Genomic DNA, 26,761 nt, shown 5'->3' with positions numbered 1-26,761 from the left:
CTTGACTGGTTTCAGAGTCTGTGTGGAAAGTGCTTTTTCAACTGGTTCCCTCAAGAACAAAAAGTCAAACTGTACTCCTTGATAGTTTTTACCAAATGTTGCCTTTCGTTCTTTGGTTCAATCACCTTAAATCTGTATTATCTCGTTCTTGACCCTTCTACCAATGGGAACAATTGCTCCCTACCTACTCTGTCTGGGCCCCTCATGATTAAAGCATCTGTAACAAATCCCCTCACAACTTCATTTGATCCAAGGAAAACAGCCTCCAATCTATCCTTCATCTTTAGAAACACTGCAGTACATCTTTTCTGCACTCTCTCTAAAGACTTCATGATCTTCTTAAGTGCTGTGCCCAGAATTCAGCACCGACCATCTGAGAGAGCACCTTACCTAGGCTCACATCCCCACCGTATCCCTGTACACAGTAACCCCGCCTTATCGTTTTTGAACACTAAATGGCAACTGAGCATCATAGAATTCCTACAATGTAGGAGGCGATTCGGCCCAACGAGACTATACCGATCCTCTGAAAGAGCACCCTACCTAGGCCCACTCCCCCACACTATCCCTGTAACCCCATCTAACCATTGGACACTAAGGGACCATTTAGAATGGCCAATCATCCGAACTTGCACACCTTTGGATTGTGGGTGAAAACCGGAGTATCCGGATGAAACCCACGTAGACACGGGAAGAATATGCAAACTTTAGACAGTCACACAAGGCTGAAATTGAACCCGAGTCCCTGGCGCTCGGAGGAAGCAATACTAACCATTGTGCCACCATGCTGCCCTTTGTACCACTGTGCCACCCTTGTTTTGTACTCTAGGAAGCTACTTATAAAGCCCAGGATTCTTTATGCCTTAATATGCCTGCTGCCTTCAATAATTTGTGCGCATATACTCTCAGGTCTCTTTGTTCCTTCACCTTTTAGAATTGTATATTTTAATTTATATTGTAAATCTGTAAAAACTTAATTACCGGCAAAGATTTACATTCAAAGTATCGTCTTGCATCTTTGACTTTGTCTATATACGTGTTTCTGGAACCTACCTCCTCATTCACCTGAGGAAGGAGCAGTGCTCCGAAAGTTTGTGATTCGAAACAAACCTGTTGGGACTTTAACCTGGTGGTGAAAGACTTCTCACTGTACTTAATTTATATTCCTCACCTTGTTCTTCTTACCCAGATGTATCACTTTTCTCTTGTACATGTGTCCCCATTCCATAAACCTATCTCCTTTTAGAGTTTATCCCCCTCAGTTGGCTTTGTTTCCCTACCTTTCATCCTCATAACATAAGAACTAGGAGCAGAAGTAGGCCAACTGGCCCCTCGAGTCTGCTCCACCATTCAAGGAGATCATGGGTCATCTTTTGTGGACTCAGCTCCACTTTCCGGCCCAAACACCAAAAAACTATCTATTTTTATCTTTAAAACATTTAATGAAAGAGCCTCAACTGCTTCACTGGGCAAGGAATTCCATAGATTCTCAACCCTTTGGGTGAAGAAGTTCCTCCTAAACTCAGTCCTAAATCTACTTCCCCTTATTTTGAGGCTATGCCCCCTAGTTCTACTTTCACCTGCCAGTGGAAACTACCTGTCCGCATCTATCCTATCTATTCCCTTCATAATTTTATACATTTCTATAAGATCCCCCGCCCCTGCATCCTTCTAAATTCCAACGAGTACAGTCCCAGTCTACTCAACCTTTCCTCGTAATCCAACCCTTTCAGCTCTAGGATTAACCTAGTGAATCTTCTCTGCACAGTCTCCAGTGCCAGGACATCCTTTCTCATGTAAGGAGACCAAAACTGAACACAATACTCCAGGTGTGGCCTCACTAACACCTTGTACAATTGCAACATAACCTCCCTAGTCTTAAACTCCATCCCTCTAGCAATGAAGGACAAAACTCCATTTGCCTTCTTAATCACCTGTAAACCAACTTTTTGCGCCTCATTGGCTCGCACACCCAGGTCTCTCTGCACAGCAGCATGTTTTAATATTTTATCATTTAAATAATACTCCCTTTTGCTGTTATGGAGGACTGTGCTTGAACCATCTCCTCTTTAAAGGCCGCGCATTGTTCAACTACAGTACCTTCAATACTTCGTCAGCCAGTCTTTGGTCCACTGGGGTCATCTATTCTCTTCCCATTAAGCTTGGCCCTCCCCCCGGTTGTTTATTCCAACTCTGAATTGCTTCTTGTTCTTTTTCCATAGTCAACGTTAACCTAAGATCACTATCCCCTAATTCTAAGAAAGTAAGACTAAGTATACAATAAGGTTGTGTGCTTTTTTAATTAAAACGGCGGTCCGGCGCATGCTCTGTACCAGAATGGAAGGAGGTCGGACTCCCTGTTAAATCCTGAGTTGATGCTTTCTTTGCTGAACCCGCGCGCCCCGCTCTCACGCCTAGGCCCGAGAAATGATTGACAGGAGCCCGCGGCCAGCGGACCCGACCCCCCGGGGCAGCTGGGGGTTAAAGTCGCCTCCCGCAACGCCAGGCCTACATCTCCCAGAATGCACCGCTCCGTCCGTTTCTTTCCCCCCCCCCAAAGTGTGCCTTACGTTTCTTCCCCCCACCAAAGTGTGCCTTACGTCATTGTACTTCCGGTGTTTCGGAGTAGTGGCTAGAGGGTGAGTTTGCTGTTCCCGCCTCAGAGCCGGTAACACTGTCAGCAGGCCAGTGAACAAGTCACATGTCTCTGATTCCAATCCCTTGTCCTGGAATCACAAGGAGTAGGAAATAGTGTATTGGACTTTAAACTGCTGTCGGCGATTTCAGCAGATTTCTGACCAAGCGGGGCTGGCACTGTGTCCGAGGAGAGCAGCGTTCACTCAGTAATCTGGATGTTAGTTCCGCCTCTGTATGTCAATAAAAAAGGACAATCATGTTTTCTACTCCGTTATTGAAGTTGTCTTTGGAAGACACATTGGGGGGGGGGGAATTCCCTAGAGTGGGTCAGTAGCTGAATGTTAAAGACTTCTTGGGCAGTCAATTGGAGTGATGGATGATTTACTTCCACACTAAAAATGAGTTCTCATGTGACAGGAGTCCAATGCGCGACCTGCAATCTCTGTCACAGACTGGCTGGAGGATGGGTGGGTTGAGTGCCCGGGTTGCTACCCGCTCCTTTTACTGTCGGCGTTTGGTTCGGCTTGCTCTCTACAATGAAACTCTAGGTCTTCAGCTCCTTCACAGATGCTTTTCCTCCACTTCTGGTGGTCTTGGACCAGGGATTCCCAGGTGGGGAATGTTGCACCTTTTCAAGGAGGCTTTGAGGGTGTCCTTGAAATGTTTCCACTGCCCTGCCATGTTGAAGCTTTGTAGGCATGCGGATGATGCGACCCACCCAGCAGAGCTCATCGAGTGTGGTCAGTGCTTCAATTCTGGGGTATTGACCTGAGCGAGAACACTGGAGTTTGTGTGCCTATCCTGACAATGCATTTGCAGGATCTTGTGGAGGCAGCGCTGGTGGTACTTTGCCAGGGTTTCCAGGTGCGTGTTTTACATAGTCCTTGGGCGCGATTCTCCGAGCCCGTGCTGGGTTGGAGAATCGGGGGGGGGGGGGGGGGAATTCCCGCCATGCTGCCCCGACGCCGGAACGCCGATTCTCCGGCGATTGGAAAATTGGCGGCAATCGCGTCCGCGTGGCTGCCGTGGCGCTGGTTGGGGGCTGCTGAAATAGGCCCCCGCGGCGATTCTCCGCAGGTGACGGGCCGAACTCCCGCTGAGTTCCGCCAGCGTGGTTCTAACCTGGTACCTCCCGGCGGGAGCTTGGAACCACAGCTGCTGTGGACGTACAGATGGGGGGGGCGGGGGGATCTGACTGCGGGGGGGCCTCCACGGGGTCCAGGACCGCGATCGGGGGCATCCGATCGGTAGATGGCTACGATCTGGAGGGGGCCTATGTCCTTCCGCATGGTCCACTGTAAATTCCCCGACATGTTGCTCCGCGCCGGTATGAAGACAGCAACCACGCGCATGCACCATGGCGGAGACAGCCGTCGCGGGCATGCGCGGACCTGTGCCGGCTGTACAGGGCTGCCTTTCGGCGCCGGAGCCATGCTAGCCCCCTGAACAGTGGTGAATTGCTGGGCCAGGAGCCCGTTGACGCCGGCATACACCACTCCGGTGTTTACGCCGGCATCAACACTTGGCCGGGATTTCGGAGAATCCCGGCCCATGTCTTTAAGCCATGTAGAGGAGGGTATCACCACGGCTCTACAGACCATGAGCTTTTCCTTAGCTGACCGAAGGCTGAGCTGGCCTGCTGAAGGTGACAGAGCTGTGGAGACGCCCTAATGCAGGCAATCCACGTAACTCGGTTTTCAAACCCCTTGGTTGAAAATCCGTAAAAATAGTAACACAATCAGTGGATCAACCTAATTATTGAAATACCACTAAATGGAAAACAGTGCTTCAATCACATGAAATTTAAATAGTGTGTCAATAAGTCAACTAAAGAAATCCAATGATGGTTATACAAAATAAATTTCTCTAACTCAAGGTCCCAATTGGAAAACAGATGATCCAAAGAGCTGCCCTTCATAATTGGGTAGTTTATCCTGAACCTATTGAGCTATTTGAGAAGTTGTACAATCCATAAATGGAAAGGAAAGGATCCTGCCAATATGAAGTGTTTCGAAGGCATTTGATGTTCTGTGGCAATTTGACCATCCTCTTAAAAAGTGATTTTAAAAATGTATTCTGTCATCCAAGATAACCATTTCGAACTTTAAGCCACAGTCTAAAGTCACATTTTAAGTCACATTCACCAGGAGCAATGTACTTTGGTTACACTGTATGCTATCTACAGACTGCATCGCAGCCAGTTGCCACAGCATTTTTGGTAGCATCTCCCAGATCCACGAGCTCCATCACCTAGAGGAGCATGGGGCAGTACGTGCATGGGACCATATCATCTCCAGGTTCCCCATCAAGTCATGCACCATCAGTACTTGATCGTGTATCACCGTTCCTTCATTGTTGCTGGGTCAAATTTCTGAAACTCCTGATCTAATAGCATTGTGGGAGCACCATTACACATTAGATTTCAGCAGTAAAGGAGAGACCTCCCCTGCATAATATCTGGGAAAAGAAAGGATGTTCAATAAAAACTCATGTTTCCAATAAAGACAATGCACAAAAATTGATTATTGAAAAAGCTTATATTCTATTTTCCACTGCTGGCGAGTCCAATTTCTCAGCTTCATGCCTTACCTACCTGTCTAAAGTTGAATGTTTCCAATCTACTCATTCCTCTGCTTGCCTCATCCTTCAAGCTGCTGATTAATGTGACTATCATGTCCTTAACCAACCCCCACTGCCCTGCAACTCTCAATGATTCCCTGTGAGCATAAGTACTAGACAAAGAAAAACACTTTTTCTGTTCTTCACTGCTCTCTAATACCGAAAATGAGATGAAGGGTCGCTTCCACTCTTCATTTTGCTGTTGTTTTTCCCCCTCAAAACATAATAGTTATTGCATTAATCTATTTTGGATATTTCTGAATTCAGCAATTAAATATGTGTTTTCCTTGGAACAGACATTTCATCAGTATGAAGAGGAAGTCACAAGTCCCGTTGGTTCGCATACTGTCTTTTGCATTGCTGAGGAAACTTGGCTTGCAATGTAGATTCCAAAGTAGTAGACGACCAACTGCTCCTCTTGGCTCCCGGATTTTATCTGATCCGAGTAAAGTATTTGAACATAATATGTGGTAAGTGGATGTTTTCCAAACCAGATTATATTTACAAAAGCAAAGTACTCCAGATGTTGGAAATCCGATATTAAAATGTAATTTCAGATTACATGTTTGTTCACTTCTTATCTGGTTCGAAGAAATATTGCTTCTGCATCGTTTATTCCATTGTTACTCAGTTGTTTTGATCGCAAAAAACTCAATATGGATGTTCTGATATGATTTCAAAAAGTTCATAATTTGAATTTTAAATTAAACTTTTTACTGTTAAAAGGTTTTGTAGCAAGTAGTGGAATGAAATTTAATCCTTGGGTCCAAGGATTGATTTGACAGTCCATAAGATGTAGGAGTAGAAGCAGGCCATTCAGCCTATTGAGTCTGCCCTGCCATTCAATGAGATCATTATTGATCTGATATAATCGTCATTGCACTTTCCTGCCTTATGCTCATAACCCTTGATTCCCTGACTGACTAAAAATCTCAGCCTTGAACATACTTAATCCAGCCTCTGCGGTAAAGGTTCCACAGATTCCCTACCCACTGGGAGAATCATAGAATTTGCAGTGCAGAAGGAGGCCATTCGGCCCATCGTGTCTACACCTGCCCTTGAAAGAGTACTCTACTTAAGCCCATACCTCCACCCTATCCCTGTAAACCAGTAACCCCACCTAACCTTTTTGGACACTAAGGGGCAATTTAGCATGGCCTATCCCCCTAACCTGCACATTTTTGTACTGTGGGAGAAAACTGGAGCACCGGGAGGAAACCCACGCAGACAAGGGGAGGAACTGCAAACTCCACACAGACAATCACCTCAGGCCAGAATTGAACCCGGGACCCTGGAGCGACGAGGCAGCTGTGCTAACCACTTTGCCACCCAAAAAGAAACTCCTTCTCATCGCTGTCTTAAATAGGTGTCCCCTTACTCTATTATGCCCTCTGGTTCTAGACTTTCCTACAAGGGAAAACAGCCTCTCAGGATCTATGCTGTCAAGCCCCTGAGAATCCTACTGTCTCAATAAGGTCACTTCTCATTCTTCTAAACTCCAATGAGTACAGGCCCAACATAATTAACCTCTCCTCAGAAAGTCCTTCCATACCCAGGATCAGGCTTGTGAATCTTCTCTCAACTGCCTTGAAACCAATATAATAATCACTTATTGTCACAAGTAGGCTTCAATTAAGTTACTGTGAAAAGCCCCTATTCGCCACATTCCGGCACCTGTTCAGGGAGGGTGGTACGGGAATTGAACCCGCGCTGCTGGCATTGTTCTGCATTACAGCGCCTATGTTTCCTTAGATAGGGGAATCAAAGCAGTTTACAGTGTCCTATGTGTGATCTAACGAGTATGTTGGATTGTTTGAGCTCCATTCCCCTTGAAATAAAGGCTAACATACTGTTCATCTTCCTTATTACCTGCTGAACTTATATGTTAGTTTTTGTGATTTTTGCATGCGATCTCCCAAACCCTCTGTGCTGCAACTTTCAGCAGCCTTTTTCCGTTTGAATAATATTGTGCTGTATTTTCTTTGTTCTTTGTTTGTTCTTTTATTTTTCCTACGAAAGTGCATAACTTCACGTTTTCCTACATTATATTCCATCTGCTAAGTTTTGACCAACTCACTTAACCCAGTGTTCTTCAAAGTCGGGGGCGTGACCCGCGGGCGGGTGTCGGGAGGGTCGCGGAGCCGTTGTCTGCGGCGCTTCCGATTGTGCAAATCCCCACGCAGCAGCCGGCTTTTAATAATGCTGGCTGCAAGCGGCCGCAAACATGTTTTAAAAAATTTGGCCGCATTGCGCATGCGCGCACGATGATCGGCGCGCATGCACATTCTGAGAACATGTTTAAGAATTCGGCCGCATTGCGCATTCACGCACGATAATCGGTGCACATGCGCAAATGTGCTTGCGCGCTGATAATCGGGCACGCATGCGCAGTGCGACAGCTATTTTTTAAAACGCTTGCAACTTTTTGGTTTACAAGTCCCGTAGTGGTTTTTATTCATTTATTTTATTCATAACATTTTTATTTTTTTCATTTATTTTATTCATTTTATTTTTTTACAAGTTCGGGGAGGGGCTTTATTCATTTTTTTTCATTTCTTTTGTTTATTTTTTTTTACAAATTCGGGGGGGGGTTTTATTCATTTTTTCATTTATTTTACTCATTTTATTTATTTATTTTTTTACAAGTTTGGGCGGGGCATTATTTGATAAAAATTTTCAGGAAGAAAATGCAGAACTTTGGACAGATAGAGACTCCATACTTTCCGACACCGGAAGGCTTCACCTTCATCCAACATGTTCCATTGGAGGAGCGTGTACGAGGTCCAAAGGAACCCAAAACCATTTCCTCCATTTTTGTCAGCAGCAAACAAGGTAAGAGAAAATGGTGGGTCGCACAGATCAGCCGGCGTGGGTCGCGAAGGTCGGCCAGGTTGGGTCCCGAAGGTTGGCTGGTTGGTAAAAATGGGTCCCCGGAAAAAAAGTTTGAAGAACACTGACTTAACTTGTCTATACCCCTCTGTAGACACTTTGTGTCATCTTCACCACTTGCCTTCCCACCTATTTTTGTGATGTGTAGATGCTGGCATCGGACTGGGGTGAGCACAGTAAGAAGTCTTACATCATTAGCTTTCAGAGCACTGCTCCTTCATCAGGTGAATGAAGAGGTATGTCACATTACATCCCCCCACCCCCACCCCCCCCCCCCCCCCCCCCCCCCCCCAACCATCTGGCCTGGGCTTGCAAAATCCTACTAACTGTCTTGGTTTGAGACAATTTGCACCTCTTTAACCTGGAATTACCCCTATCTCTGGATCTGTAAAGACTTAATTACCTGCAAATGCTCTGATTCAAAGCATTGTCTTGCATCTTTGAATTTGTCTATATATATGTTTCTGGAACCTACCTCTTCATTCACCTGAGCAAGGAGAAGTGCTCCGAAAGCTAGTGACTTGAAACAAAAAATGAAAAAAACAAATTAAACAAACCTGTTGGACTTTAACCCGTTGTAAGACTGTTGTAAGACTTCTACCTATTTTTGTGTCATGTGCAAACTTGCCAATAGTACATTTACTTCCCTCATCCTAGTCCTTATATATTGTAAATAATTGTGCCCCCAGCATTGATCCCTGTAGCACTCCACTACTTACAGATTGCCATCCTAAAAATGTTTCTCTTATCCCAACCCGATCTTCTATCAGTTAGTCAATCGCTTATCCTTGCTAATATACTACCCTCCCCCCAACACTATTGTCTCTTACCTTATTAAGTAGCCTTTTGTGTGGTACCTTATGAAATGCTTTTCGGCAATCCAAGTATATCACATCCACTGCCCCTATCTATCCTGCTCCTTGCCACCTCAAAGAATTCTAATGAACTTCTTAATCATAAATTCCCCTTCATGAAACCATGCTAACTCTGCTTGATTATATTACATATTTTGAAATACTCTGCTATTACACAAGTAAATAAGTAAGTGAACATTGTATCAATTTATGTTATTTTTATGGTGTACGATTGATCTAATAAAATTTCTTCTGGAATATGGTGGGAGCTGCTATTTTTCCCCCTCTTATGAATTTCTTACAAAATTATCTTTATACTTCCATGTGTAGAAACATTGAAGAATAAAGAAAGAGAATGGCAAATAACCAACCCCAAACATTTCCAAATCATTTTTTGCCTTCTGTTCTATTTCAGTAATTGGAAGAGCAGAAAGGATGTAAATCATTAAAATGTGTACCATTCTCTGCAATCTTTAAAAAAGAAAATTAACATTTTTATCCAGGGATCACATCCAATGGACTCCTGAACAGGAAGAACTTGCCAGGCAAAAAATTGAAGAAAATTCTAATGTTAGAGTCTCATTGGAAGAACAAGGTACATTATAAAGTTTTACCTGAACTTTGGGGGAATATTTTTCTAGAGATGCAGCAGGTGGAAGACAGGTTTGAAATTTTACTTTTATGATAGAATAGCCTGACAGGAGTACAAATGATGAGCAAACTGTAGAGCAGTTTACCTGTCATGTAATAATTATTATTATTGTCACAAGTAGGCTTACATTAACACTGCAATGAAGTTACTGTGAAAAGCCCTTATTCACCACACTCCGGCGCCAGTTCGGGTACACTGAGGGAGAATTAAGAATGTCCAAATTACCACGTCTTTCGGGACTTGTGGGAAGAAACCGGAGCACCTGGAGGAAACCCACGATGGTCCAGATGCATGTTAATTTGGACATTATGATTTGAATGATTCCAGTGATGTATCTGACAAAATTAACAATATAATTGCTGTTTTTCTTGTTGAAAGTGCTTGCTATTTGTTATGCAATAGGCATTAGATCAAACCTGGTATGTTCCTTTTCATGTATGCTGGTTGCTGAATAAACTTGCTGCACTAGTGTGATTACTCTAGTATTTAATGTCCTTCCATTACATCCACATTTATAAGTATATAAGATATAGGAGCAGAATTAGGCCATTTGGCCCATTGAGCCTGCTCTGCCATTCGATCTTGGTCTCATCTTGGCCTTATGGCAAGATGCTGGTCTCATCTTGGCCTTAACTCCACCGCCCTGCCCATTCTCCATAACCTTCCAACCCACTACCAATTAAAAATCTGTCTAATCCTCCTTAAATGTACTCACTGTCCCAGCATCCACCACATTCTGGGATAGCGAATTCCACAATTCATAACCCTTTGGGAGAAGAAGTTTCTCCTCAAATCTGTTTTAAATTTTCTCCCTCTTATTCTAAGATTTTGACCTCTCATTCTAGAATGCCCCACCAGAGGAAGCATCCGCTCCACATCTACTTTATCCATACCTTTTATCATCTTATATACCTCAATTTAATCTCACCTCATTCTTCTAAACTCTCGAGAGTATAGGCCTAAATTGTTCGATCTCTCTTCATACGACAGATCCGCCATCTCTGGAATCAATCGAGTGAACCTCCTCTGAGGTGCCATCAATGCCACTACATCTTTCCTCAAATAAGGGGACCAAAACTGTGCACAATACTCCAGGTGTGGTCTCACCAATGCCTTGTATAGTTGCAACAACATTTCCTTACCTATATACTCTATTCCTTTAGCTATAAATGCCAACATTCCATTAACTTTCTTCCTCATCTGCTGTATCTGCATGCTAGTTTTCTGTGACTCATGAACAGGGACCCCCAGATTCCTCTGCAATGGAGCACCCCAAAGTCTCTCCCCATTTAGACCCGATGAAGGAGCTGCGCTCCGAAAGCTAGTGATCGAAACAAACCTGTTGGACTTTAACCTGGTGTTGTAAATTGGCCCTTAGTGTCCAAAAAGGTTAGGTGGGGTTACTAGGTTATGGGGATAGGGTGGAGGCATAAGTAGGGTGCTCTTTCCAAGGGCCGGTGCAAACTCGATGGGGTGAACAGCCTCCTTCTGCACAATAAATTCTATGATATCCATTTGTAAGGTTCTTATTTCCTCATTGCAACTTGCTGTCCTATCTATTTTTGTATTGTCTGCAAATTTGGCTATAGAACCTTGTATCCCTGTATCCAAATCATTTATATAGATTGTAAATAGCTGGGGCCCAAGGATGAACCTTTTGTACTAGGATCCAAGTCTTTTGGGATTTCTTCAATTAAAAACTGTCCCAATTTAAAAATAATAAATTACAGATTTTGATTCTCATTATAGTGTAGATATTTAGTACTGGAGTGCTGAAATTAACTATTGCTTGCTAATTATAATAGAGACCAGACTTCCGGAAACCTTTGGTAGTAAATTTATCAGATTGAATAACCACATTAAATGGGTACAGAGATTACCTTGCATCTGTTTAAAGTGAAGGAATCAATGTCAGATTGTATGTATACAGTCCAATGTTTGCAGCCAAGAAGGAAACAATATTTTAAATTTAAAATTGCTAAAAAGAAAATATTTAAATAATGTCAATGTAATTGGTATTTTTGGGTGTATACATATTTTGCTTTTAGTGAATCTTAACATAGATCTGCTGAACTATGTTTTGTGCAATAGAAGCTTTGGTGGGATTATGGTTCCTATAGATCTTGGAAAAAATATCCTAGTCATAGGCATTATTCTGTGTAGATATGCCATTTTTGCTGTAATTTGTGTATCATTTTCCTTAGATCCCCATTTGCATTAAGATTTTTAATTTATCGTGCTGCAGCTCCATAGATGCGATTGAAGTTTAAAACCAGACTTCAAGCTTGAACGATTAATTTTTCTTTTTCTCTTTTACTGCAATTTGTTGCTGCAGTCAAATATGAAAAAGATGCCAGTACCTACTGGGATGAATTCTACAAAGCACATCAAAATAAATTCTTCAAAGATCGTAGATGGCTGCTCCTCGAGTTTCCTGAACTCTTTCCAGACAGAACACTAAGTTGGAATGAAGGGGTCAAGGAACCTACAAGTAATTCCATACTTAGTTCTCATGTTTCCTTACAAACACAGTATTCTGCAAGTCCAGAACAAGCAAAGTTAGATGGTTTTAACAAGACACATGCTAAACAAAACATTTCTGAAACCGTACAGCAAGCAAATACTATAGAACGAGCAAAGAGAACAAACAGTGGCAAAGACTTGGAGCATAATAAGCAACAGAGCAACAGGACGGACACACTGAAGAATGCAGAATATTTTCCTGGTATTGATTTCACCTTCAGAATTTTTGAGGTATTTCTGCAAAACTGGGTAGACTAGGCTATTAAGAAGGTGGTATGTGTGTCTCCATTTTATCCATGTTCAATAGGTTCATGTCTATTCTGCTTAATATATGAATTTTTAAAAATACTATTGCAGTATATTTTCAAAACAACTGTAGCAACACATTTTCAAAAGTCTATGACTCCAGTTGTCAGGACACATCACTTCCCTGTTTCTCCTTTTCGACCTTCTCTTCCCTTCTATTAAACGCATTTTGGCAATTTACTTCATTCTTCAAGCAGGAAAGCAAGATGTTTTGAAATGTTGGTGCCCAGAGTTAGCATGGTTCCATTACACACTGATGTGATCTTTATTTCTGCAAGCTAGGTCTTTCTCCAATGCTTGTTCTAAGTCCGCCTGGAACCTGATTAAGAGGTAGAAATACTGCAATAAGATATGATGTTGAGGGCCAAGCAGAGTGATGACATTGTCTTCTACCACGAATGACAAAATGATCTCCTATTGTTCATTTTGAAATGATGGCTATTCAATAGTAGAAACGCAGGTATGGAGGAGTGCCAAGCAGGATTTTGGTGATTCGCACAGGACAGAATATAAAAATCAGAGCAGAAATCCCTCTAACTTCTTTATTAAATCTCCTACAACTTAGTTGCAGAGTTGTTTTAGTGCATCTCCATTGGTTTAATGCACAATCTTTTAAGTTGAGAAGATTCTCAACTTTGATTCTTAAGGTGCTGTGAGATAGTTGTTCTCAGCTGTGGTTGCAGTCGGAGTGTACAGTTAGTCTATCGCGGAATATCATTAGATAACATTGCCCTGGGGTGGGCGCAGCGGTTAGCACTGCTGCCGCCGCCGAGGACCCGGGTTCGATCCCAGCCCCAGGTCACTGTATGGAGTTTGCACATTCTCCACGTGTCTGCGTGGCTCTCATCACCACCACCCAAACATGTGCAGGGTAGGTGGATTGGCCACTCTAAATTGCCCCTTAATTGGAAATATAAAAAAAAACATAACTTATATCGCTGTTGATCAAAATAAGTTTAAATACATTTTAATCATGGCTACACATTGCAATTGAAGATCAAAAGATGGGATATTTGCATCGCAGTACTGACTGGTGGGAAAAACCTGTCTATATATCATACATTTAATCTAGCTTGTGTTACAAGTTTGGGTCGCTTGCTTGTACTTTCAACTCTTAACGTCTCTCTTTTCATGCTTTGTGTGTATGATTTGTGTTTTTGCATTCATTCTCCCCCCTCATTTTTATTTGATTTCTATTATTAATTGTTCGAAAATATTATTACCACAGCAAGTTCATTTCTTGCCATTTTCTTTTTTTTTTAAATAAACATTTTATTGAGGTTTTTTTTGGCATTGTAACAGCAGCAGTATAAATAATGTACATGACAATATAAACATATTGCAAATATCACCTTCCTCCCACCTTTAATTAACCCCCTAATCTACGCTAACATAACCACCCCCCAACCCCCTTCTGCTGACGATTAATTTTCCGCGAAGAAGTGAACGAACGGTTGCCATCGCCGGGCGAACCCTAACAGTGATCCTCTCAAGCCGAACTTGATTTTCTCCAAACAGAGAAAGCTAGCCATGCCCGATAGCCAGGACTCCGACTTCGGGGGCTTTGCATTTCTTGCCATTTTCAATCTGCACTTCCTTCTGGTTAATATCTCTCCATGCAGATGCTTTAGTATCATGCAAAGTATGTAATTTAAATAAATTTACCACAGGTACAGTTACAGTGCTCAGTATAAATTAAGAGGGTAAAGAGAGGATTTGAAAAAAGAGAGGATTTGAAATAGGAAGTCATTGAGAAATAAGCATTCATGGAAACTTAGTCATCTCAACATAAATGCACTCAACTGCTGTGAAGAGTCGTATGGACTCAAAACATTAACTCTATATCTTTCTGCACAGATGCTGTCAGACCCGCTGAGTCTTTCCAGCGTTTTCTGTATTTATTTCAGATTTCCAGTATTTTTCTTTTCTATAAATGCATCTAAACTGGACTCCCTCTTGAGACTTGACATTTAAGAAGAGTTGTCAATAAGGTTTTCTGATTTTAGTACGGCTTGTTCATTTAACTGTTTCAGATATCAGAATTATGAATAATTATACAGAAGTATTTTCATACCTTGTGGTTTATAATTCCATTAAACCAATCGCAAAACATTTTTCCTGTAAAATCTTCCCACAAACCAGACTGCCGCCCTCTCTGGCTACCCACTGCAGCCCTCTCCCTTGCACTGCTCCAGTTTACTAGCATCCCTGCTAGCATGGTGACCTCCCACTTGCAACACAATGAAAAGGACCCAGCTCAAACTACCCCACACCCCACTCTCCCATCTTGCCTCGTGCAAACCAGGAAGAACAAACCCATACCTCCCCATAGATGAGGCCTCATACCCCAAACTCCCATTCAGAGAAAAACGCAACATTCAAAGGAGTCCCAACATCAACCATGATGAAGAACCAACATATAAACATGTAACACCTCCAAACATTCAATCTTGGCGGCACGGTAGCACAATGGTTAGCACTGTTGCTTCACAGTGCCAGGATACCAGGTTCGATTCCCGGCTTGTGTCACTGTCTGTGTGGAGTCTGCACGTTCTCCCAGTGTCTGCGTGGGTTTCCTCTGGGTGCTCTGGTTTCGTCCTACAAGTCCCGAAAGAAATGCTGTTAAGTGAGTTGGACATTCTGAGTTCTCCCTATGGACCCAAACAGGCGCCGAAATGTGGCGACTAGGGGCTTTTCACAGTAACTTCATTACAGAGCTAATGTAGGCCTACTTGTGACAATAAAGATTATTATTAAATAACACCAAAACTGTACATAATCGGCATAAATTCTCCCCCAAACAATTCTCTCTCTTAAAGTCATTCGCCTCCTCCAGCGAATTAAAATAATGTTCTTTGTTCTTGAACGTGACCCGTGGTTTTGCCAGGTACAGCGTCCCGAATTGAACTTTGCTCCTAAAGAGGAGCGTTGCCATGGCCTTGTTAAAGCTGCTTGACATTTGGCCAGGTTGGCCCCAATGTCCTGATAGATTTGTATGGAGTGACCCTCCCAGCTACGATGTGGAGATGCCGACGTTGGACAGGGGTGAGCACAGTAAGAAGCCTTACAACACCAGGTTAAAGTCCAACAGGTTTGTTTCAAACAATAGCTTTTGGAGCACTGCTCCTTCCTCAAATGAGCAATCTGGAACTTGTAGAATTTAATGGTTATCAAGGTGAGTATGAAGCAAACGTCAGGAAAACGTCAGGTGAGGAAGGAGCAGTGTTCCAAAAGCTAGTGTTTGAAACAAAGCTGTTGGACTTTAACCAGGTGTTGTAAGACTTCTTACTGTGCCCTCCTAGCTACAGTTTCACGTGGACTCGCCCACTTCAAAATTCACTCCTTCTCCAAGTATTTATGCAACCGAATGATTACCACCCGTGGCGGATCACCAGCTTTCGGTTTCGGATGCAGCCACAGGTGGGCCCGATACACCTCTGGCCTTCAAAACTTTGTATGCCACCTCCAGCATTGTTATCTCTGCCTCCAAAGAGACAATCGGGTCTCTGTGATCCGAGACCACCTTATTTACCTCCCAGATCATTGCGCCCTGCAACCTCAGTCGCTGCTCCACCCTTTCCATCACCCGCAAAGAGGAGCTACTGCCACATCAATTGCCTTGGACAGGTCCTCCCTCATCTCCTGCCTGTGCTTCTTGAACTCACCAACAATGAACTCCATTAACTGTTCCATTAGCAATGGGGAGGGCGATGACACAATGAGGTCCGACATATTTTCCTTCGCTGCGCGATGAGAGTCCTCCAAATCCTTAGCGTGTGCTTTGTTCGATTTGAACCCACCGACATCCCACATTGGAGGAGAAAAAATAAACTTGCTTTGTTCTATTTCCCACCAAAACACCTGTTTAGAACATAGAACAGTACAGCACAGAACAGGCCCTTCAGCCCTCAATGTTGTGCCGAGCCATGATCACCCTACTCAAACCCACGTATCCACCCTATACCCGTAACCCAACAACCTCCCCCTTAACCCTACTTTTATTAGGACACTACGGGCAATTTAGCATGGCCAATCCACCTAACCTGCACATCTTTGGACTGTGGGAGGAAACCGGAGCACCCGGAGGAAACCCACGCACACAGGGGGAGGACGTGCAGACTCCACACAGACAGTGACCCAGCCGGGAATCGAACCTGGGACCCTGGAGCTGTGAAGCATTTATGCTAACCACCATGCTACCCTGCTGCCCCCTGCTGCTGCACCGGGTAGAAAGGGCCAAAAACAAAAGTGTCCAAGCGGGAGCCACCTGTATGTGACCGATCAGCTCATGGCCGCCAATTGAAATCTCCAGAACATCGCTGATTCTTAATGTGCATCATGATGCCATGTATTTTGAATATGTCGTTGGTTGTTGAATATGGCTGGTTTAGCTCACAGAGCTAAATCGCTGGCTTTTAAAGCAGACCAAGCAGGCCAGTAGCACGGTTCAATTCCCGTACCAGCCCCCCCGAACAGGCGCCGGAATGTGGTGACTAGGGGTTTTTCACAGTAACTTCATTGAAGCCTACTCGTGACAATAAGCGATTTTCATTTCATTTCATTTCAAGTTATAAATATTTAAAGTATCATTTTAACTTATTTGTGTGCCATGTAAATTCTGCAACCTTAAGAATGGACAAAGTTTATGAATTCTGGGGCAAGTAACTCACTTGACTCCCCAAAAGCCTATTGACCATATTCTACAAGGCGCAAGTCAGGAGAGCGATGGCATTCTATGCACTTGCCTGAAGCTCTACACTATCCAGAACAATAAGTAACCAACTTGATCAGCAGTTCATCCACCACCTTAAATATTCACTCTCCACCATCACTGATACATAGCAAGAGCAGTGTGTACCATTTACAAGATGCAATGCAGCAACTTACCGAGGCTCCTTTGATAACGTTTTGCAGTCACGTGACCTCTACTACCTAGAAGGAGAAGGCAGCAAATCCATGGGAACACAATCTCCTGCAAGTTACCCTCCAACCATGCACCTGGCTTGGAATTAAATTGCCATTCATTCACTGTCACTGGGTCAAAATTCTGTAACTCCCTTCCTAACCACCTACACCACGGACTACTGTGGTTCAAGAATGTGACACACCACCACCTCTGGGGCAATTAGGGATGGACAATAAATTCTGGCCTTGTGAATGATAATCACATTCCTTTGCTACAACACCCTGGCCAGAGTCACAAGTAGGTAGTAGAGGTCACGTGACTGCAAAACGTTATCAAAGGAGCCTCGGTAAGTTGCTGCATTGCATCTTGTAAATGGTACACACTGCTCTTGCATGGAACAACTGAAATCAATTAATTTGTAGAAAATACCTGAAGTCTCTTGTTTTTGGTTGCCCAATAACTACAGTCACCAGGTTTGTAAATTTAAACACTATTCATTTAAAAATACATATTTTTATTAATGCATTTGTATATACAATAAACACAACCAAAACCAGATTAAGAACAAACAGAAAATCTCATCACAAATAAATAACTACCCACCCCCCAACCTCCGTTGTTTCCTTCCACCCATCCTGCCTTCCCCATTTTAACCTCTTTGTCCCACCCCACCCGCTGCCATCTTAATTTTCCTTGAAGTCGATAAATGGCTTCCATCTCCGGGCAAACACATCCACTGACCGTCTTAAGGCAAACTTAATTATTTTCCAGCCTTAGGAACTCCGCCAGGTCGCTCACCCACACTTCCGGCTTGGGCAGCTCCGAGTGCTTCTACTCCAACAAATTCCGAATCCAGGCTGCCAGGGAGACAAAGGCCAAGACGTCGGCTTCTCTTGTACCCTGGACTCCCAGGTCTTCCGACACCCCAAATATCGCCACTTCTGGACTCGGGGCCACCTTCACCTTCAGCACCTTGGACATTACGTCTGCGACTCCCCGCCAGAACCCCTTCAGCTTCGGACATGCCCAAAACATGTGGACATGGTTCGCGGACCTCCCTGCGCACCGCCCTCCACCCCCTCAAAGAACCTGCGCATTCCAGCCACCTTCAAATATGCCCTATGCACTACCTTGAATTGAATAAGGCATACAACGAAGATGCATTCACCCTCCTCAAAGCCTTCTTCCACACCCCAGCCTCCATTTCTCCCCCAATTTCTCCCCTCACTTCCGTTTGACTTCTCCTACCGGGGCTCCCTCCCAGTCCATTAACTCCTTGTAAATCTCAGATAACTTATCCTCACCCACTCCTGCTTTCGATATCACTTTATCCTGTAGCTCCGGGGGCAGCAGATCAAGATAGGACGGCACCTGCTTCCTCACATAATGTCGCCCTTGTAAGTACCGGAACTCATTTCCGCTGGGCAACTCATACTCCTCCAGTTCCTCTAAACTCGAAAAGCTGCCTCCCACAAACAGGTCCCCAAACCACTTGATCCCTGCTCGCCGCCACCCCTGAGACCACGTGTCCAAACTCCCCCGCCCCACCACCCCCACTACCACAGTGCAAATCTATGATTCCCGCAAATTGGTGCTCAGACTGAGGCACCTTCTAGCCTCAGATGCTGCTGCCACTGTCCCAACACCCTCAGGGCCAGCACCACCACCACACCGGGCTCATGGAGTACTTGGCCGGTGAGAACGGCAGAGGTGCCGTCAACAATTCCCCGAAGCTTGTGCAATTACAAGAGGCTGCCTCCATCTGCTCCCACACTGACCCCTCGCCCAAGACCCACTTCCTAACCATGGCTATATTTGTAGCCCAATAATAATTTATTATATTTGGCAAGGCCAGCCCGACCCCTCCCCGATCCCCATTCCAACAGCACCTCCATTCCTCCATTATCCGTGGGGATTTTCCCACCCACACCCTCTGAAAAAAGATTTGGGAATGAAGATCGGGAGTTTCTGCAAAACAAGTAAGAGCCTCGTGAGTACCCGGGAGCCATTTTCACTGTCTGCACCCACCCTGCCAGTGATAATGGGAGCATATCCCACCTCTAAAAATCCCCCCTCATCTGTTCCACCAACTGCGCTAAACTCAATTTATGTAGTTGTGATCAACCCCCACTACCTGGATGCCCAAATACCTAAAGCTTGCCCCCACCACCTTGCCTAACCTCCTCTACTGTCCCCTTGTCTCGATCAGGAAGACCTCACTCTTCCCCATGTTTAACTTGTATCTGGAAAACCGGCCCAAATCCTCTAAAATGTTCATAATTCCCCCAATACCTCCCAATGGATCTGATACATAAAACATCAGATCGACTATTCATTCTTATTAATAACAATAACTATGAGTAAATAACTCACCCCAGGATGTAAAGAAAGATAATAAGTAAAAAGGTTAAAAATCTGTTTCAGATTGATGTCTTCCAGTACATCTTTTTTCAGTGTAGGCCTTCAATTCGAGGTTTTTGCCTTCAGTCTGTGGTGCTTTTCACTGCAGATTCATCAAGGTCTGAAAAACATCTCTGCAGGTTCGGAAAGCAGCAAATGTGCAGCGCTTTTGGTAGCACAAGTGGCTAGCACTATGGCTTCACAGCGCCAGGGTCCCAGGTTCGATTCCCCGCTGGCTCATTGTGTGGAGTCTGCACGTTCTCCCAGTGTCTGCGTGGGTTTCCTCCGGGTGCTTCGGTTTCCTCCCACAGTCCAAAGACGTGCAGGTTAGGTGAATTGGCCATACTAAATTGCCCTTAGTGTCCAAAAAGGCTAGGAGGGGTTATTGGGTTACGAGGATAGGGTGGAAGTGAGGGTTTAAGTGGGTTGGTGCAGACTCGATGGGCCGAATGGCCTCCTTCTGCACTGTATGTTCTATGTTCTATGTTTTGGAGAAAGAGAGACAGACAGACAGGCAGACTCACAGCTTCTTCTCTGAGCTCGACTGTCCTTCCTGGATTCTCTGCAAAACCATTCCAGACGGATAGGACCCAATCACCGCTTGTCACCAGGCAAAATACGGCCTTTGGCCAATTCATTGGCCACCAGCCAACCGAATCTCTCAGATCTCTCGGATGCCAGACAGTCTGAGTTCTGCTGTTAAAAACCTAAATCTCCAATAGCACAGTGTACTATTTTGCAACTTTTATGTTCTTCACTTCCTCTGCTCGACTCAAAGGTATATGTCCATTAAATATCCATGGATCAAAATGATAGGCACGAATTAAAAGAAATGGGAAGTAAGGGAATCAACACCTTGAAAGAATTTTAAAAATGGCATTTGCAACCTGTCTAAATTCACACTAGTAATTCTAACCAATATTAGTAGGCGAAGAAGAAAAATATACGCCCTATAAAAAGGTGTGACTCAACAGTTGCATATTTACGGTCTCCTGTCTTAGGATCCTGTCATAATTTGCACAAAGTATCAAACGTAAATCATCACATTTTTTTGTGTATGTAAAATTTCTATATTCTGTTTAATCCAATGGAAAGGGCCATCAAATTACACTCATAATGAATGGCAAAGAATGAGAATTGTTGACTTCCTTTCGGTGCTGTTCCACAAAATTATTTTACTTACAACATACACTCAATTAATTGATAACCTACAGATCAGAAATAACTCCACTCTCTCTACTAGTATCAAAAGTCCTAATCATGCACAATCGTGCCTCTTTCATTAAATTATTGTATTGTAAATTATTAAATGACAGTTTGATAGCCTCAGTTTTAAGCATTGGTTGCCCATCCCCAATTGCTGTTGAATTGAGTGGACATTTCAGAACGCAGAAACAACATTGCTGTGGGCTGGAGTTACATGACCAAGTAAAGTCGGTAGAATTTGCTCCCTAAAGGACACTAGTGAACCATATGTGTTTCTCCAGCAATCAATGATAGTTTCATGGTCAACATTACTGAAACTAGCATTCAATTCCAGATTTTTAAAATTAATTGAATTTAAATCCCACCAGCTGCTGCCATGAAGGGATTTGAACCAGTGTCCCCAGAGCATTAGCCTGGGCTTCTGGATTACTACTCCAGTCACACCACTGTGCCACCATCTTCCCATAAAGTGTTACAAGTATAGCATGCAACTGTGTAAATTTGTACAGGCTATCAGACTGTAATGCATATACTCTTATGTGCACAGATTATTCCTTAGTTTAAATAAGCAACAGGAAAACTTCCATTTAAACAGTTTTAACCACGACCTTATCAATTGATCTTTGGCCTTATAAATAAAAATGTTGTCCACATATTTTATAATGAATGCTTGACCTTTTCTTTACTAATGGCGCTGACTTATGATTCTGCCTGCTTCAGCAGCCCTCTAGTGCTTCATGTGATCATTCATTCTTCATATCGGAGTATCAGTAGATTACCAAAACTAATCCTGTCCTCACCTAGCTTCCACACAATCCCTTTCCAATAGAGGTCACTGGAACATTTATAATGTACAGACATACATACATATACAGAATTCAGAAGTGGTGTTTCTAGCCATTTTGTTCTCTTGCTTAACTGAAAGGTGCTGAAGTTAATGCGGTATCTCCTGTCACCCTGACTGAAATAAGCTACTAAAGCATAAACCAGGGACTGAATCCTAAGTATGTAGGATTCAGACTATGCCCACCCAAATATTGTTTGAAATTTATTTCAGAATCATATAAATGTTCCTTGCTTAGTGAAAACTGAAAGTTTGTGCTTGATTTTGGTATCATTAGGTTGGATGCGGTGCTGGAAATAGTGTTTTTCCCATCCTGGATGAAATTCGGTAAGTAAAGCAATTGCCATTAAACCTAACATTATAGAATCAAATACAGTTTTATTCAAATAGTACATTAAGCCATTGCAAAATATTGTATAAATAGGTATTCAAATAGTACCTCACTTAGTATTAGATATGACTTCACATGTGAAAACATTTTATGTATTGTATATACGGAGAACAAAAACAGAATGTATGCGCGCAAATCACTTCCAATTCTCAGTGGAACATTTATCAAACACAGTTGAATGATTTGGAACGGACCCACTTGAACTAGTTTTCCTTAATTCCTGATCTCTTGCAAAAGACAATCCGGTACTGTTAATTACATGGTTTGTTCTGGAACAGAGACAGAAAATTTTGCCAGAGGATTTGGGGATGGCAAATATATCCCACTTTAGCTCCTCAAGAAAAATAAATGGGGATAAGCCAGCCAATTATCGATAAAATTAGTCTTTCTTCAGTTGCTGCCAAACTGCTAGCAACTGGATAAAATCACTCAAACAATTGGAGAAACATAAGAAATGATTTCCAAGCAACATGACTTGTTTGATTGACCTAAAAATATTCCTTGAAAAAAAAAGATCTAAAAGTGCATGTATGTGGTTTATATGGAACTTCTAATTGATTTCATAAGGTACCTCGTAAATGACTTATAGCAAATGTAATGGTACATGGAATTAAGAGGAATGTGACTACATGGTTAGAAAAATGATTTTAAACGCAAAAAAAGATAAGTTTTTTAAAAATTCTATTCGAAAAATGTAGGGAATGTTCTCTGCTGATGTCTTGCTCTAAGTTTGCTTACTGCTTGCCGTGGCTGAACATTGCTCCATTCAAATATCGATTCCGCTGTTGCATGAAAGGTCTGGCAAAAGGGTCACACCTGAATCACGTCTCATAAAATATTAACTTACCTGTTCCCTCCTCAGATTCTGCTGAGTGCTTCCTGAATTTCAATTTTCCAATTATTGTAGTATTTTGCTTTATGGTCCACAATGTTGGCTGCCTTTTATGACTCCACTGGATTTATTTGTTTGAACTCTGTGTTGTTGATGTTTGTCCTCTGTCCTGCTGCTGGTGGACAAAACCTAATCTACGATTAACAGCATAAAGAACAACCCAGGAAATTTGAGCACTACGGAATTCAAATATATATTACTGATGGAGCAAGAGGTACACACTTAGGAACAGGAGTAGGCCATTTGACCTCCAAAGCCTGCTTCGCTGTTCAATAAGATAATGGCTGATCTCAGTGTGGCTCAACTCCACTTTCTTGCCTACCCCCCAATACCTTGTTAGTGAAGAATTTATCTACTCTGCCTTAAAAATGTTCAATGACCCTGCCTCTACCAATCTGGAGAAGAAAGTTCCACAGACTCGCGATCCTCTGTGAGAAAAAAGTTCTCCTCATCTGTTTTAAATGGGACACCCCATATTTTTGAACTGTGTACTCTTGTTCTTGTCTGTCCCACATGCGGAAATATCCTTTCAACATCCACCCTATGGATCCTATATGTTTCAATAAAATCACCTCTCATTCTTCTAAACTTCAATGGATACAGGGCCAAACCTTCCTCATATGACAACCCTCTCATCAAAGGAATCAGTTGTGAACCTTCTCTGAACTGCTTCTAATGCAAGCAGTTATATCTTTTCTTAAGTAACAGACCAAAACTGGACACTCCAAATGTGGTCTCGTCAACGCCCTGTACAAATGTTGCAAAACTTCCCTACTTTTATATTCTATTCCCTTTGCAATTAACAACAACATTCCATTTGCCTGCCTAATTGTTTGCTGTATCTGCATGCTAACTTTTTGTGATTCATGTGCTGGAACACTTGGATCCCTCTGTACATCAGTTTTTCTTTAAAGATAATTTATCTGAGACAAGAACAATCAAAGAGCATTAACAAACAAACCGTGATGTAATAACATATCGTATAACAATCTAATAAGATAACATGGTAAACCCAACATGCATACAATCCTGCTTATCTCCCCACAAAGAGTTATTTAACCAACATATCCCTCAACCCTCCCCTCACCCCAATGACATTTTAGTATTGTGAAGTCGATGATCAGCTTCCACCTCACGTAGAACCCCTCGTCCATTCCTCTCATGACAAACTTAATCTTTTCTAAGTGGATGAATGCAGCTCGGTCCTGTACCCTTGGCGGTTCCGAACCCTGCCAACTCAGCAAGATCCTCCTCTGCCCAGCAGAGAGGTGAATGCTGCCGCATGGGCTTCTTTCCTCACCAAAGCACCTGGATCAACAGACACTCCGAAAATTGCTACTCATGAGGACAGCATTCCCAATACCCTTGACAGTACATCAGTAAACCCCCTTCCAGAACCCCACCAATTTCAGATAACCCCAGAACATATGGATATAGTTCGCCAGGTACTCAGCACACCGCACGCAATGATTGCTACTCCCAAGAAGAATTGGCTCAAACTGGCTGTCGTCATACGCGCTCTGCACCATTTTGAATTGGATAAGACCGTGTCCGGCTCATGCAAGGAAGGATTAGTCCTGCGCAACGACTCCTTCCAAATCCCCCCCTCGCATCACACCCCACACCCCCACCCCCCACCCATTCCTCCTCCATTTTAGCTGAATAGCCTCCATTGATGTTTCCTCCTTTTTGGTCAGCTCTGCATGCACAGATATCACAGATCTTAGCTTTCCCAGTCTCGTCCTCTGGTAAGAGCCTATCCTGTAATCCCAGGGGTGACAACATCGGGAACGAACCCACCTCCTTTCTCAGGCCCTAATCTGAAGGTATCTGAACCTATCACCGTTAGTTAACTGGTAAACCTCCGCCAGCTCAGTCAAGTCTGCTCATTTCCTTCCCACAAACAGGTCCGGAAAGCATCTAATCCCCATCTGGTCCCATTCTCTACACCTTTCCTGGACAAATCTATAGTTATTGCAAATCAGCGCCTCTATACACATACTCAGTGTGGAGATTACCACTGGATTCGATGGATATCTATTTGGAGTGAACAGCACAGGGGCCAAAACCAGTGCCCTCAAGGTGGTCCCCTTACATGAGGGTTCTTCTACTCTTCCCCATACCAATCCTTGGTCCTCCATCCACTTCCGGACCATGACAATGTTTGCAGCCCAGTAATAATTTTTTAAGTTTGGGAGCGCCAGGCCACCCCCTCACCTATCTCTCACCAGGAAAGCTCTCTTGATTCAAGGAATCTTCCCCGCCCACACAAAGTTCAGGATCAGCTTGTTAACCTTCATAAAGAACGATTTGGGCAAGAAAATTGGGAGACTCTGGAATATAAACAGACGTTTCGGCAGAACCACCATTTCTACTGTCTGAACTCCCCCCATCAAGGACAGTGGCAACATATCCCATCTCTTGAAGTCCTCTCTCATCCCTTCCACAATTCTTGCCAAATTTAGCTTCTGGAGTTGGGCCCAATCTAGTGCCACACGTGTTCCCAGGTATCGGAAACTCGACCTCACCAATCGGAATGGAAGATTACCTCGCTTTTTGTCATGTTGAGCTCATAACCAGAGAAGGACTCTTTCAGAATCTCCATTATCTTACCGAGGCACTCCGCAGGGTTTGATATATACAGTAGGAGGCCGTCTGCATATGGGGAGACCAGGTGCTCCACCCCCGCTCAATACCACTCCATTCTGTAGAGGACAGAAGCGCCATCGCTAATGCCTCAATCGCAAGGGTAAAGAGCGATGGAGAGAGCGCAGGCGCTCCTGTCTCATCCCACCCTGCAAAGTGAAGTACTTAGAGTTAGCCCATTAGTCAGGATGCTCACCTTCAGGGCCTTGTACAATAATCTGACCCAGTTGACAAACTCCTATCCAAACCCAAACCATTCCATTACATCAAACAAGTGGACTCATTCCACTTGGGCAAATGCCTTCTCCGCCTCCATAGGCACCACCACTTCCGCCTCCTTCCCCCCTGGGCATCATTATCACATCCAATAGCCTCCGTACATTAGTCGATAATTGCCTACCCTTAACAAACCATGTTTGATCTTCCCCAACCACATCTGGCACACAACCCTCAACTCGTGTGGCCAAAATCTTTGCCAGATGTTTTGCGTCAATGTTCAATGGAGCGATCGGCTGGTAAGACCCACACTGTTCAGGGTCTTTGTCCTTCTTTAGGATAAGTGAGATCGATGCCTGGGACAGTGTTGTGGGGGAGCTCGCACTCCTCCAGTGCTTTGTTATACATCCACACCCACAAGGGACTCAGCAGCAACCCAAATCGCTGATAGAATTTGACAGGAAATTCGTCTGGGCCCAGGACTTTCCCGGACTGCATCGACCCCACACACTCCCATCATCTCCCACCGTCTTATTGGAGCCCCCGGCCCTACTGGAGCCCCCAGCCCCTGCACTCTTGCTTGTTCTACCCTCGGAAACTCCAACCTAACTATAAAGCATCTTCTCCCTTCATCTCCCAGTGGAGGTTCCAACTGGTACAGTCTCCAATAGAAAGTATCAATAATTCCGTTAATCCCCTCCGGATCCCCTGGAGCAGAAGGAGGCCATCCGGCCCATCGAGTATCCACCTATCCACTCTACCCTATAACCCATAATCCCG

The 26,761-nt window shown here is 43.7% G+C and overlaps 2 protein-coding genes across 10 annotated transcripts in view; one reads left to right on the top strand and one right to left on the bottom strand.

Annotated features, from left to right (window-relative positions):
* dcaf17 (ddb1 and cul4 associated factor 17) overlaps window positions 1-2,485 on the bottom strand; it is an 87,384-nt gene extending 84,899 nt beyond the window's left edge. For 2 of the 5 annotated variants that reach the window (XM_038789498.1, XM_038789500.1), the window contains exon 1: window positions 2,101-2,323. The gene's annotated coding sequence lies outside the window, so the exon portion shown is untranslated. The other 3 variants (XM_038789497.1, XM_038789501.1, XM_038789499.1) reach the window with 3 other exon arrangements.
* Window positions 2,486-2,560: 75 nt separating this feature from the next.
* The window catches only part of LOC119961930 (tRNA N(3)-methylcytidine methyltransferase METTL2-like), a 79,433-nt gene continuing 55,232 nt past the window's right edge, over window positions 2,561-26,761 (top strand). The window contains exons 1-5 of one of the 5 annotated variants that reach the window (XM_038789493.1): window positions 2,561-2,639; window positions 5,553-5,726; window positions 9,503-9,594; window positions 11,987-12,405; window positions 22,114-22,163. In XM_038789493.1, coding sequence (XP_038645421.1) covers window positions 5,566-5,726; window positions 9,503-9,594; window positions 11,987-12,405; window positions 22,114-22,163 — 722 coding nt within the window. In that variant the 5' untranslated portion in view covers window positions 2,561-2,639; window positions 5,553-5,565. Of the gene's footprint in view, window positions 2,855-2,965; window positions 3,250-3,349; window positions 3,502-5,552; window positions 5,727-9,502; window positions 9,595-11,986; window positions 12,406-22,113; window positions 22,164-26,761 lie in introns of those variants that run through there. The other 4 variants (XM_038789495.1, XM_038789492.1, XM_038789491.1 and 1 more) reach the window with 4 other exon arrangements.

Source organism: Scyliorhinus canicula, chromosome 2, assembly GCF_902713615.1.
Source record: "Scyliorhinus canicula chromosome 2, sScyCan1.1, whole genome shotgun sequence".
NCBI classification, from domain to species: Eukaryota; Metazoa; Chordata; class Chondrichthyes; order Carcharhiniformes; family Scyliorhinidae; genus Scyliorhinus; species Scyliorhinus canicula.
This window is presented reverse-complemented; position numbering and strand designations above follow the sequence as displayed.